The sequence below is a fragment of the Mesoplodon densirostris genome, chromosome 9 (assembly GCF_025265405.1).
Source record: "Mesoplodon densirostris isolate mMesDen1 chromosome 9, mMesDen1 primary haplotype, whole genome shotgun sequence".
NCBI classification, from domain to species: Eukaryota; Metazoa; Chordata; class Mammalia; order Artiodactyla; family Ziphiidae; genus Mesoplodon; species Mesoplodon densirostris.
The window spans coordinates 90,590,763-90,605,644 of NC_082669.1; the positions used below are offsets into that span (position 1 = coordinate 90,590,763).

At 41.6% G+C, this 14,882-nt stretch overlaps 2 protein-coding genes across 2 annotated transcripts in view; one reads left to right on the plus strand and one right to left on the minus strand.

Moving 5' to 3' along the window:
• The window catches only part of TNPO3 (transportin 3), a 95,126-nt gene that overhangs the window by 69,982 nt on the left and 10,262 nt on the right, over positions 1-14,882 (minus strand). The window lies entirely within an intron of this gene.
• On the plus strand, positions 3,485-14,360 carry LOC132496427 (histone-lysine N-methyltransferase SETD2-like). Its single transcript, XM_060108808.1, has 2 exons — positions 3,485-3,518; positions 9,836-14,360. Exons 1-2 carry the CDS (start codon positions 3,485-3,487, stop codon positions 14,149-14,151), a joined length of 4,350 nt encoding a protein of 1,449 aa, XP_059964791.1. The 3' UTR covers positions 14,152-14,360.

The following is a 14,882-nucleotide window of genomic DNA, read 5'->3' on the forward strand; positions in this document are numbered from 1 at the left end:
GGACTCTTGGACACAAGGGGAATTCACGACCACCTACAGGCTCTTATCCACACAACTCCACCAAATACTCAGGAGAAAGAATGGGGGTAGGGCAGGAGACCAGAGAAAACCTCTTTGGTGGTACAGTCTTGGAGGACAGGAGTAGCCACAAGAGCAGAAAGGACACAAAAAGCTCTGACTAGGCCCTTCTCCCTTACTGAACAAAAGCCTTAACTGGTATGGGAAGGGCAGCAAATGATGTTACCCTCAAGGCTTATAGGTTAAGTAAGGCCCATTGCTGTTGCAGTAAGGGTAAAAGAAAAACACCTCTACCCCTACAGGACAGGGCATAAAACTGTCTTGAGCCCATGATACTATAACAATAACACCACAGAGGTCTCCTGCCACTGAAGGAAGGGCAAAACAAATTTATCCTGCACAAGATCTGCCAGATGCAAGGCAGAGCATCAGTGCCACAGGGGAGGACAGAATCACTGAGAAAGCTCCACCAATGAGAACACTGGACACTGGAACTGCTAAAGACTACAGTAGACAAGGGCAACAGAGGATGTTACTGTCCCCCACTCCCCCAAACAAACAAACAAAAGCTAAACACATCATATTCAAACTCCTGAAAGCCAGAAATACAGAGAAAATATTGGAGGAGTAATCCTTTTTCCTTACTACCAAGGTACCCTTGACTGTAACAGCTCAATTGTAGAACTTTATATTGTAATTATTTGGGCCTTTGTTCATCTTTTTTAATAGACTGTAAGCTCTTCAAAAGTAAAGAACAGGGGCTTCGCTGGTGGCGCAGTGGTTGAGAGTCCGCCTGCCGATGCAGGGGACACGGGTTTGTGCCCCGGTCCGGGAGGATCCCACATGCTGCTGCGAAGCGGCTGGGCCCGTGAGCCATGGCTGCTGAGCCTGCGCATCCGGAGCCTGTGCTCCGCAACCGGAGAGGCCACAACAGTGAGAGGCCCGTGTACAGCAAAAAAAAAAAAAAAAAAAAAGTTAAGAACAACCTTAATTATTTCTGCCTCTCTCAAAATCTCCTGGCCATAGAGCCATTTAAACAAATATATATTAAATTATTAAATCTGAAGCAAAATGACAAGATACTATCATCTCATAAATCTATAACACCTCTTTGTTTTCCCAAACATGAAGCCCATTCTTTTACTAGGTAGCTGAGATACTTACTGGATTGGGAGTAAGCTATAATAACAGAATCCACAATGTTTAGAGAGAGAAAGGGCAAGAAAAAACAAGCAAACCAGTTTACAGATAAAGAAAACAAAGGCCCTGAAAGGACCTTTTTCATTCAGAGTCCTCATTTGTAGAACTTTGCGTGCCTTACCCAGCTGGAGCCCTGGTTCTGCTTTGTTTTAAACATACATTTTGCTTTAGCAATGACAAGAATCTCAATATTTTCCTAGCCCAAATCGGAAGATTTAAGAATCTCAGAAAAATTTCAGTGAAGGGAAACTTAAAGTCTCCCCAAAATGGGAGTCTTTTCTGGAATGACCCTACTTTAAAATATTACCAGTATTTCTGAAATAGAAAAAAAAAAAAAAAAAAAAAAAAGGAGAATAGCAGTTAACCCCAGGCAACTAAACCAAATATAAACTTGGCATCTTCTAACGCTCATTATGTTATCATAGTTTTCTGTTTTTTAACTAAACTAAAATATAGACGGCAGCTATATGTATTTCCTAGGACAATTCTATGAGGAATTGGTCTTAGGAAACCTCCCATACTGCTCCTTGTGTACATGTGTCCAGTAGAACCGAAGTGACAAAAGACCTGTCTTCTCATTTCAAGCGTCCTTATTGATCTTGATGCGGCCTCACCCACTGGTCAATTGTGCCTCTCCTTTCAAATATGTGTCTTTTGGAACAAGAACGAAATACAAAACTGACCTCTAGAGAAACCTGGGAAACTTGAATATCACAGTCTAAGTAAACTGTCAGTGAAAAATTACCCAGGATGATACTGCCAGTACTATATATTAAGGGGTCATAATCTGTCCCTTTATTTTGAATTCCAGGAGGGTTTAAGAAGTGTTGGCATCCAAAAAACAAGTAATCCTGTTTTGATCACTGAATCATTAAGAAAATGCAACCAAATCCTGATACCTCAGACACTACACTACATTGCTCACTGTTCTTCCCCTCCGCTAAGCTGCAGAAAGAAGAAAGGAAAAGGGATTCTTTACAAGGAGAGAGTAAAGCACTTACACTTCATAGGACTTTCTAGCCACAGATGCCAGGTGCTACCCACTGAAATCCAGGCTTGGACTAAGCTCCACATTTCTGAAAGGACCATCTCAACCGAAGCCTGGGGCTCAGAGTCAGCAGGAGGAAGCTGCAGCTCCCACTAGCAGCACATTTCAAAGAGGCTGCAACAAGAGAACATTTTCCATTTAAGCAACTAATTCCGATCTTCCATTTCACAAAGCAGTAGCAGAACAGGCCTTTACTATCAGTCTTTTCAAAAGATATTTCCATGACTATGTGATGAATATGAAGCAGGCTATGGCCCAGCAATCCTTTCACTAACATGCTCTAAGTCTTTCATTATACTTCACAGCAGATCCTAAAAGTACTTGCCCTTTTTTCTGTAACGGTCACGACTGCTCCAAGACTCACTTCTACACTAACAGTTCTAAAACTGCCTAATCAATGGAAATCACTGAGCAGACCCTTAACATTGCAAGTACACACCCAAAAGGGGGGGGGGGCTAAGGATTCATCAGCTGCCAAGAATCAGAAGCAGATTAGAGCTGCTAGTTAATCCTATACAAAAACTCCTCAAATTAAGCAGCATTACTTAAAAATACTTCACTGAAAACAGAAGAGCTCTGGCAAATAGAAAATTATGTTCTGGAAATACAAATATTTCAATGAAATTTGATAAGTAAGAATAAATGTGTACGACTGCTGTACTTTTTAAAAACATTTCAGTTAGTGAATCATACATCTATTAAATAAAGATTTATAGTATACTGGAAGGAGGAGCAGACCAGGCAAGAGCACAGTAAAAAGAACCCCTAAAAAACAGTCAATCAGACACTGCAACATTATAGACACATGCCTTGTACCAATATGGTATAGAGCTAGAAAATCAGAATTTCCCAAATCAAGAAAAAGTCATTTTCATGAGACGGGTAAAGAACAAACTAGTCTTATTAACCTGAAAAAGAGAAAGGAATTTTTTGTCAGTCAACTATCTTACGTTTTTGTAACTAATCCTTTATGAAAATTTTACAAATTTAAGATAAATTGCTAGGTCTGTCACAAGTTACTTTCTGATGGTTTTCTTAAACAGCGAGGAGAGAAAATGATATGAATGGATATTAGGAAATATATAAGCTCTAGATCTCAAAAGAAAACCATCACTACCTAAAATTGTTATCTTTCAAAATAATTTGTTTTGCAAGATGGTCTGAAATACAGAAACTATGGTGAAGTGAAACTTAGCTAATACCTTCACCACAGCAGTGATGAGTAAACAACTCCCAACTCCAAAAGCAGACTGTAAGTGAAAAATAATCATAAAGCCCCAAGCAAGCTCCCAGAACCAGACTACCCATGTATGCATAAACAAGTTTTCTAGAAGCAAAAAAGCTCATTTATAGAGATAAGTTCAGCCAATTTACATTTTCACAGCCATCCCCATAATAACTGAATAGATAATTAAAAGGGAGATATCATTTCCCTTATGGGAGGAAAGAGATTCCTGGCTAAAAATTAAATCATAAGCTGCTGAGTGTGTGGGGGAGAGAGCGGCGGGCGGGCGCCTGAGGAAAGGAGGGAGGGAGGGAGGGAGCGAGCGAGGGAACAAGCAAGCGACGCGGGCCGCCCCTGCCCCGACGCGGCCCAAGCCGCCGCCTCCGCACCAGCGGCCCCCTCCCCTCCCCTCCCTCCCGTCGCCCTGCCGCGGGGAGGGCTCGCGTCGCCGTCTCCAGCCGCTCCCGATGAAGCACCTGCCGACGCAGGGAAGCACGTCTCGTTCTAGACCTGACAGAACTAGTTCATCCTAATCTGTCATAATCCCATTATTATGACTCTGATGGTCGTTACCATAGGCGCTCCCCTTATAGAGAGAGGGCACGCTATTCTCGGCCATATACAGATAACAGGGCAAGAGAAAGTTCTGATTCACTAGATGAGTATGAGAAGACATATTCAAGGCGCACATCATCTCATTCTTACTTAGAGACTCTCTAGATGGGGAAGAGAGGAAAGTGTTCTTCAAAATTAGAAAGAGAATCCAAAAGGACTTCAGAAAATGGAGCAATGAAAAGATGTTCTCCTCCCACGAATCAACTGGGATTCCGACGGGGGTCATCATATTCCAAGCATGGTAACACTGCTTCCCGTTATAAATCTGCCCCTTCAAAATCTGCACCTAAGTCTGATCAATTTAAAAATTCTTTCTGTTGTACAGAATTGAATGAGGAAATCAAACAGTCTCATTCTTTCAGTTTACAGACTCCTTGTTCAAAAGGTAGTGAATTAAGAATGATTAGTAAAGTTCCTGAAAGAGAGAAGATTGGGTCTCCATCTCCAACAAATAGATTAAATGATTCACCTACTTTTAAAAAGCTAGATGAATCACGTTTTTAAGTCTGAATTTATAGGACATGATAGCCATGATAGTATTAAGGAATTAGACTCTTTATGTAAAGTGAAGAATGATCAATTAAGAAGTTATTGTCCCACAGAATTTAATATCAACGGATCTCCTGGGGCAGGATCTGATTTGGCAACATTTTGCACTTCTAAACGTGACAGTTTTTTTTTTTTTTACATCTTTATTGGAGTATAATTGCTTAACAATGGTGTGTTAGTTTCTGCTTTATAACAAAATGAATCAGTTATACATATACATATGTTCCCATATCCCCTCCCTCTTGCATCTCCCTCCCACCCTCCCTATCCCACCCTTCTAGGTGGTCACAAAGCACTGAGCAGATCTCCCTGTGCTATGCGGCTGCTTCCCACCAGCTATCTACCTTACATTTGGTAGTGTGTATATGTCCATGCCTCTCTTTCGCTTTGTCACAGCTTACCCTTCCCCCTCCCCATATCCTCAAGTCCATTCTCTAGTAGGTCAGAGTCTTTATTACTGTCTTACCCCTAGGTTCTTCATGACATTTTTTTTCTTCTTAAATTCCATATATTTGTGTTAGCATACGGTATTTCTCTTTCTCTTTCTGACTTACTTCACTCTGGATGACAGACTCTAGGTCTATCCACCTCATTACAAATAGCTCAATTTCATTTCTTTTTATGGCTGAGTAATATTCCATTGTATATATGTGCCACATCTTCTTTATCCATTCATCCGATGATGGACATTTAGGTTGTTTCCATCTCCGGGCTATTGTAAATAGGGCTGCTATGAACATTTTGGTACATGACTCTTTTTGAATTATGGTTTTCTCAGGGTATATGCCCAGTAGTGGGATTGCTGGGTCATATGGTAGTTCTATTTTTAGTTTGTTAAGGAACCTCCATACTGTTCTCCATAGTGGCTGTACCAATTCACATTCCCACCAGCAGTGCAAGAGGGTTCCCTTTTTCCCACACCCTCTCCAGCATTTATTGTTTCTAGACTTTTTGAGGATGGCCATTCTGACTGGTGTGAGATGATATCTCATTGTAGTCTTGATTTGCATTTCTCTAATGATTAAAGATGTTGAGCATTCTTTCATGTGTTTGTTGGAAGTCTGTATATCTTCTGTGGAGAAATGTCTATTTAGGTCTTCTGCCCATTTTTGGATTGGGTTGTTTTTTTGTTATTGAGCTGCATGAGCTGCTTATAAATTTTGGAGATTAATCCTTTGTCAGTTGCCTCATTTGCAAATATTTTCTCCCAGTCTGCAGGTTGTCTTTTCGTCTTGTTTATGGTTTCCTTTGCTGTGCAAAAGCTTTTAAGTTTCATTAGGTCCCATGTGTTTATTTTTGTTTTTATTTCCATTTCTCTGGGAGGTGGGTCAAAAAGGATCTTGCTGTGATTTATGTCATAGAGTGTTCTGCCTATGTTTTCCTCTAAGAGTTTGATAGTTTCTGGCCTTATATTTAGGTCTTTAATCCACTTTGAGCTTATTTTTGTGTATGGTGTTAGGGAGTGATCTAAGCTCATACTTTTACATGTCCCTGACCAGTTTTCCCAGCACCACTTAGTGAAGAGGCTGTCCTTTCTCCACTGTACATTCTTGCCTCCTTTATCAAAGATAAGGTGACCATATGTGCGTGGGTTTATCTCTGGGCTCTCTATCCTGTTCCATTGATCTATCTTTCTGTTTTTGTGCCACTACCATACTGTCTTGATTACTGTAGCTTTGTAGTATAGTCTGAAGTCAGGGCGACTGATTCCTCCAGCTCCATATTTCATTCTCAAGATTGCTTTGGCTATTCGGGGTCTTTTGTGTTTCCATACAAATTGTGAAATTTTTTGTTCCTGTTCTGTGAAAAATGCCAGTGGTAGTTTGATAGGGATTGCATTGAATCTGTAGATTGCTTTGGGTAGTAGAGTCATTTTCACAATGTTGATTCTTAAAATCCAAGAACATGGTATATCTCTCCATCTATTTGTATCATCTTTAATTTCTTTCATCAGTGTCTTATAGTTTTCTGCATACAGGTCTTTTGTCTCCTTAGGTAGGTTTATTCCTAGATATTTTATTCTTTTTGTTGCAATGGTAAGTGGGAGTGTTTTCTTGATTTCACTTTCAGATTTTTCATCATTAGTATATAGGAATGCCAGAGATTTCTGTGCATTAATTTTGTATCCTGCTACTTTACCAAATTCATTGATTAGCTCTAGTATTTTTCTGGTAGCATCTTTAAGATTCTCTATGTATAGTATCATGGCATCTGCAAACAGTGACAGCTTTACTTCTTCTTTTCCCATTTGGATTCCTTTTATTTCCTTTTCTTCTCTGATTGCTGTGGCTAAAACTTCCAAAACTATGTTGAATAAGAGTGGTGAGAGTGGGCAACCTTGTCTTGTTCCTGATCTTAGTGGAAATGCTTTCAGTTTTTCACCATTGAGGACGATGTTGGCTGTGGGTCTGTCATATATGGCCTTTATTTTCTTGAGGAAAGTTCCCTCTATGCCTACTTTCTGCAGGGTTTTTATCATAAATGGGTGTTGAATTTTGTCGAAAGCTTTCTCTGCATCTATTGAGATGATCATATGGTTTTTCTCCTTCAATTTGTTAATATGAGGTTAATATCACGTTGATTGATTTGCGTCTATTGAAGAATCCTTGCATTCCTGGAATAAACCCCACTTGATCATGGTGTATGATCCTTTTAATGTGCTGTTGGATTCTCTTTGCTAGTATTTTGTTGAGGAGTTTTGCATCGATGTTCATCAGTGATATTGGCCTGTAGTTTTCTTTCTTTGTGACATCCTTGTCTGGTTTTGCTATCAAGGTGATGGTGGCCTCGTAGAATGAGTTTGGGAGTGTTCCTCCCTCTGCTATATTTTGGAAGACTTTGAGAAGGATAGGTGTTAGCTCTTCTCTGAATGTTTGATAGAATTCACCTGTGAAGCCATCTGGTCCTGAGTTTTCGTTGTTGGAACATTTTTCTTATCACAGTTTCAATTTCACTGCTTGTGATTGGTCTCTTCATATTTTCTATTTCTTCCTGATTCAGCCTTGGCAGCTTGTGCATTTCTAAGAATTTGTCCATTTCTTCCAGGTTGTCCATTTTATTGGCATAGAGTTGCTTGTAGTAATCTCTCATGATCTTTTGTATTTCTGCAGTGTCCGTTGTTACTTCTCCTTTTTCATTTCTAATTCTATTGATTTTACTCTTCTCCCTTTTTTTCTTGATGAGTCTGGCTAATGGTTTATCAATTTTGTTTATCTTCGCAAAGAACCAGCTTTTAGTTTTATTGATCTTTGCTATCGTTTCCTTCATTACTTTTTCATTTATTTCTGATCTGATTTTTATGATTTCTTTCCTTCTGCTAACTTTGGGGTGTTTTTGTTCTTCTTTCTCTAATTGCTTTAGGTGTAAGGTTAGGTTGTTTATTCGAGATGTTTCCTGTTTTTTAAGGTGGGATTGTATTGCTATAAACTTCCCTCTTAGAACTGCTTTTGCTGCATCCCATAGGTTTTGGGTCGTCGTGTCTCCATTGTCATTTGTTTCTAGGTATTTTTTGATTTCCTCTTTGATTTCTTCAGTGATCACTTCGTTATTAAGTAGTATATTGTTTAGCCTCCATGTGTTTGTATTTTTTACAGATCTCTTCCTGTAATTGATATCTAGTATCATAGCACTGTGGTCGGAAAAGATACTCGATACAATTTCAATTTTCTTAAATTTACCAAGGCTTGACTTGTGACCCAAGATATGATCTATCCTGGAGAATGTACCATGAGCACTTGAGAAAAATGTGTATTCTGTTGTTTTTGGATGGAATGTCCTATAAATATCAATTAAGTCCATCTTGTTTAATGTATCATTTAAAGCTTGTGTTTCCTTATTTATTTTCATTTTGGATGATCTGTCCACTGGTGAAAGTGGGGTGTTAAAGTCCCCTACTATTAATGTGTTACTGCCAATTTCCCCTTTTATGGCTGTTAGTATTTGCCTTATGTATTGAGGTGCTCCTATGTTGGGTGCATACATATTTGCAATTGTTTTATCTTCTTCTTGGATCGATCCCTTGATCATCATGTAGTGTCCTTCTTTGTCTCTTCTAGTAGTCTTTATTTTAAAGTTTATTTTGTCTGATATGAGAATTGCTACTCCAGCTTTCTTTTGGTTTCCATTTGCATGGAATATCTTTTTCCATCCCCTTACTTTCAGTCTGTATGTGTCTCTAGGTCTGAAGTGCCTCTCTTGTAGACAGCATATATATGGGTCTTGTTTTTGTATCCATTCAGCCAATCTGTGTCTTTTGGTGGGAGCATTTAGTCCATTTACATTTAAGGTAATTATCGATATGTATCTTCCTATTCCCATTTTCTTAATTGTTTTGGGTTTGTTATTGTAGGTCTTTTCCTTCTGTTGTGTTTCTTTCCTAGAGAAGTTCCTTTAGCATTTGTTGTAAAGCTGGTTTGGTGGTGCTGAACTCTCTCAGCTTTTGCTTGTCTGTAAATGTTTTAATTTCTCCATCAAATCTGAATGAGATCCTTGCTGGGTAGAGTAATCTTGGTTGCAGGTTTTTCTCCTTCATCACTTTAAATATGTCCTGCCACTACCTTCTGGCTTGCAGAGTTTCTGCTGAAAGGTCAGCTGTTAACCTGATGGGGATTCCCTTGTGTGTTATTTGTTGTTTTTCCCTTGTTGCTTTTAATATGTTTTCTTTGTATTTAATTTTTGACAGTTGGATTAATATGTGTCTTGGCGTATTTCTCCTTGGATTTATCCTGTATGGGACTCTCTGTGCCTCCTGGACTTGACTGACTATTTCCTTTCCCATACTAGGGAAGTTTTCAACTATAATCTCTTCAAATATTTTCTCAGTCCTTTCTTTTTCTCTTCTTCTTCTGGAACCCCTATAATTTGAATATTGGTGTGTTTAATGTTGTCCCAGAGGTCTCTCAGACTGTCCTCAGTTCTTTTCATTCTTTTTTCTTTCTTCTGCTCTGCAGTAGTTATTTCCACTATTTTATCTTCCACGTCACTTACCCGTTCTTCTGCCTCAGTTATTCGGCTATTGATCCCATCTAGAGTATTTTTAATTTCATTTATTGTGTTTCTAATCGTTGCTTGATTCACCTTTAGTTCTTCTAGGTCCTTGTTAACTGTTTCTTGCATTTTGTCTATTCTATTTCCAAGATTTTGGATCATCTTTACTATCATTATTCTGAATTCTTTTTCAGCCTGTCCTCAAACTGAGAAGTTCTTCTTTCATAAAGCAACAGAGAAGAATTCAGAAATTTCTTTTACACAGCTCAACCAAAAACAGACAGATAATCACCTGTCTGAAATTGCTCATCCTCAGAGTGATGGGCTTGAGAGCACAAGTCATACAGACATAAAATCTGACCCTCTAGGTCATCCAAATTCTGAGGAAGCAGTGAAAGCCAAAATAACTTCTACGCAGCAAGAAGAGCTACCAGTTTATTCTTCTGATGATTGTGAAGATGTTTCAAGTAAGTCTCAGCAACAGACCAGTTTCCCTATCAGGCCAGAGGGTAGACTGGGAAAAACAGAGTCAAGTTTTTCTTCTTGTGAGATCTCCCGAGTGGATGGTTTCCCTTCATCAGAAGAGCTCAGAAATCTAGGGTGGGACTTCTCTCAACAAGAAAAGCCTACTACCAGATATCAGCAACCTGACAGCAGCTATGGAGCCTGTGGTGGACACAAGTATCAGCAAAGTGCCGAACAGTACAGTGGGACACCTAATTACTGGCAAGGCAATGGCTACTGGGATCCAAGATCAGCAGACAGACCGCCCGAAACTGGGGTTGTGTATGATCGAATTCAAGGGCAGGTACCAGATTCCTTAACAGATGACCGTGAAGAGGAGGAGAATTGCGATCAATGTGGAGGATCTCACATTTCAAGTCAGTCCAATAAATTTTTTCTGTCCCTTCAGAAGGACAAGGCGTCAGTGCAAGCACCTGAAATAAGCAGCAATTCCATTAAGGACTCTTTAGCTGTGAATGAGAAGAAAGATCTTTCGAAAAACTTAGAAAAAAATGATATGAAAGATAGAGGGCCTCTTAAAAACAGGAGACAGGAATTGGAGAGTGATTCTGAAAGTGATGGTGAGCTTCAGGACGGAAAGAAAGTTAGAGTGGAGGTAGAGCGGGGAGAGACAGCAGTGCCTCTAGGCTCAGCATTGGTTGGGCCTTCGTGTGTCATGGAGGACTTCAGGGACCCACAGCGGTGGAAGGAACGTGCCAAACAAGGGAAGATGCCTTGTTACTTTGATCTGATTGAAGAAAATGTTTATTTAACAGAAAGAAAGAAGAATAAATCCCATCGGGATTTTAAGCGAATGCAATGTCAGTGTACACCTCTTTCTAAAGATGAAAGAGCTCAAGGTGAAATAGCATGTGGGGAAGATTGTCTTAATCGTCTCCTCATGATTGAATGTTCTTCTCGGTGTCCAAATGGGGACTATTGTTCCAATAGACGGTTTCAAAGAAAACAGCATGCAGATGTGGAAGTCATACTCACAGAAAAGAAAGGCTGGGGCTTGAGAGCTGCTAAAGACCTTCCTTCGAACACCTTTGTCCTGGAATATTGTGGAGAGGTACTTGATCATAAAGAGTTTAAAGCCCGGGTAAAGGAGTATGCACGAAACAAAAACACCCACCACTATTTCATGGCCCTGAAGAATGATGAGATAATAGATGCCACTCAGAAAGGAAACTGCTCCCGGTTCATGAATCACAGCTGTGAACCAAACTGTGAGGCTCAAAAATGGATTGTGAACGGACAACTGAGAGTTGGGTTTTTTACCACCAAACTGGTTCCTTCAGGCTCAGAGCTAACATTTGGCTATCAGAAAGAAGTGCAGAAATGTTTCTGTGGGTCGGCTAATTGCCGGGGTTACCTGGGAGGAGAGAACAGAGTCAGCATCAGAGCAGCAGGAGGGAAAATGAAGAAAGAACGATCTCGGAAGAAGGATTCGGTGGATGGAGAGCTAGAAGCTCTGATGAAGAATGGTGAGGGTCTCTCTGATAAAAGCCAGGTGCTCAGCTTATCCTGGCTAATGGTTACAATTGAAACTTTGGAACAGAAACTTACCTGTCTCAAGCTCATACAGAACACACATTCACAGTCTTGCCTGAAGTCCTTTCTGGAACATCATGGGCTGTCTTTGCTGTGGATCTGGATGGCAGAACTAGGTGATGGCCGGGAAAGTAACCAGAAGCTTCAGGAAGAGATTATAAAGACTTTGGAACATTTACCCATTCCTACTAAAAATATGTTGGCGGAAAGCAAAGTACTTCCTATTATTCAACGTTGGTCTCAAACCAAGACTGCTGTCCCTCAGCTGAGTGAAGGAGATGGGTATTCTAGCGAGAATACATCACGTGCTCACATACCACTCCACACACCTGATCCTTCCACCAAGCTGAGCATAGAAGCTGACACAGACATCCCCAAGAAGCGAATGTTTCACAGACTTAAAATTATCAGTGAAAATAGCATGGACAGTGCGATCTCTGAGGCTACCAGCAAGCTAGAAGGCAACAATGGCAAAGAGAACCCTGAGCAGTTAGAAAACGTCCCTGTAGAAGAAGAGGAAGAGTTACAGTCTCAACAGCTACTCATACAACAGCTGCCTGAATCTAAAGTTGATAGTGAAATTGCTGTGGAGGCCATTAAGCTACCCACATCTGAACCAGAGGCTGACACTGAAATAGAGCCTAAAGAGAGCAATGGCACAAAACTAGACGAACCTATTGCTGAGCAAACACCATCCCAAGATGAAGAGGAGGGGGTATCTGATATGGAGAGTGAGAGGAGCCAGGAACAGCCAGATAAAACAGTAGATATAAGTGATTTGGCCACCAAGCTCCTGGACAGTTGGAAAGACCTAAAGGAGGTATATCGAATTCCAAAGAAAAGTCAAACTGAAAAGGAGAGCACAATAACTGAACGAGGAAGGGATGCTCTTGGCTTCAGAGATCAAACAGTTGCCCCAAAGACTCCTAACAGGTCAAGAAAGAGAGACCCAGACAAACAAACTCAAAATAAAGAGAAAAGGCAACGAAGGGGCTCCCTCTCACCACCACCTTCTCCCTATGAGCGGGGAACAAAAAGGCCAGGTGACAGATATGATACACCAACTTCCAAAAAGAAAGTACGAATTAAAGATCGCAATAAACTTTCTACAGAGGAGCGTCGAAAGTTGCTTGAGCAGGAGGTAGCTCAGCGGGAGGCTCAACAACGACAGCAGCAGATGCAGAACCTGGGAAGGACGTCTCCACTGCCCTATGACACTCTTGGCTACAATGCCCCTCATCACCCCTTTGCTGGCTACCCACCAGGTTATCCCATGCAGGCCTATGTGGATCCCAGCAATCCTAATGCTGGAAAGGTGCTCCTCCCCACACCCAGCATGGATCCTGTGTGTCCTCCTGCTCCTTATGGTCATTCTCAGCCCTTGCTGGGACTTTCTACAGAACCCCTTGCTGCCCCTCCACCTGTGCCAGTGGTGCCACATGTGGCAGCCCCTGTGGAAGTTCCCAGTTCGCAGTATGTGGCCCAAAGTGATGGTGTGGTACACCAAGACTCCAGAGTCACCGTCTTGCCAGTGCCAGCCCCAGGCCCAGTCCAGGGACAGAATTATGGGGTTTGGGATTCAAACCAACAGTCCGCGAGTGTACAGCAGCAGTACTCTCCTGCACAGTCTCAAGTAACCATAGATTATCAAGGACAGGCTTGTCCAACTGTCTATGGTGTGACATCACCCTATTCACAGACAACTCCACCAACTGTACAGAGTTACGCCCAGCCAAGTCTTCAGGACATCCAGGGACAACAGCTTTTCACAACTCACCCACAAGGAGTGGTGGTACAGCCAGCCACAGCCATGACTACAATAGTTGTACCGGGGCAGCCTCAGCCCTTACAGCCACCTGAAATGGTTGTGACAAATAATCTCCTGGATTTACCATCCCCACCTCCTCCCAAACCAAACACCATTGTCTTACCTCCCAACTGGAAGACAGCCCGAGACCCAGAAGGGAAGATTTACTACTACCATGTGATCCCAAGGCAGATTCAGGGGGATCCTCCTACTTGGGAAAGCCCAGGAGATGATGCCAGCCTTGAGCATGAAGCTGAGATGGGCCTGGGAACCCCAACATATGATGAAAATCCCATGAAGACCTCAAAAAAGCCTAAGACAGCAGAAGCACACACCTCCAGTGAGCTGGCTAAGAAAAGCAAACAAGTATTCAGAAAAGAGATGTCCCAGTTCATCGTCCAGTGCCTGAACCCTTACTGGAAACCTGACTGCAAAGTGGGAAGAATTACCACAACTGAAGATTTCAAACACCTAGCTCGCACGCTGACTCACGGCGTTATGAGTAAGGAGCTGAAGTACTGTAAGAACCCCGAGGACCTGGAGTGCAATGAGAATGTGAAACGCAAAACCAAGGAGTACATTAAGAAGTACATGCAGAAGTTTGGGGCTGTTTACAGACCCAAACAGGTCACTGAATTAGAGTGACCTTCAGGGCCAGGGTGGGAGGGCGGGCAAGCTGGTAGGAGAGACTCTGGGGAGAAGAAAGCCCGTGGGCCCTCTCTCCCCACCCCACTGTCAGGGCTGTGCTACTGATGACACATCACCCTGGGGAATCCAAACCTGCAGATTTCAACTGAAAGCCACAAAAATGAGCTCCACCTACAACAAGCAGTCCCTGGTTGTGAGCTGTTGGGAGAGGCCATCTCATGCAAAGGTTTAGGCCCTTGAGACCTTCCCTTCTGTGACCCTGGCCAGGCCTGACCCCATTCTCAAGCCTGGGTCTCCTCCTTGGCGGTGCTGTCAGCGCACAGACTCATGCACATCCCCACCCACGACCCCTTACCCTGACGATCTGTATTATATTTTAATGCATATGTGAATATATTGAAAATAATTTGTAAAAAAAACAAAAAACATCATAAGCTATTCAAATTCCAGGAGAAATACTCAAACACTCTTATCTTCAAGACAATGTTGGAAGATGGTAGTGCCCATATGCATTACTCTATCTTGATCTCAATGAAAGGAATCAGTAAGACCAAATGACGACAGCACTGCACGCTGGGGTCTCCTGAGTTTCTGATGAAAACCTGAAGAATGAGAGCATTATCAGACATACTAAGCACACACTAACACAATGCTGAAGAGTCAAGCTTCTTAATTGTATAGAAATATGAGCTGTCTGGATTAAGGTTTAATAAAAAATGCATTAATTA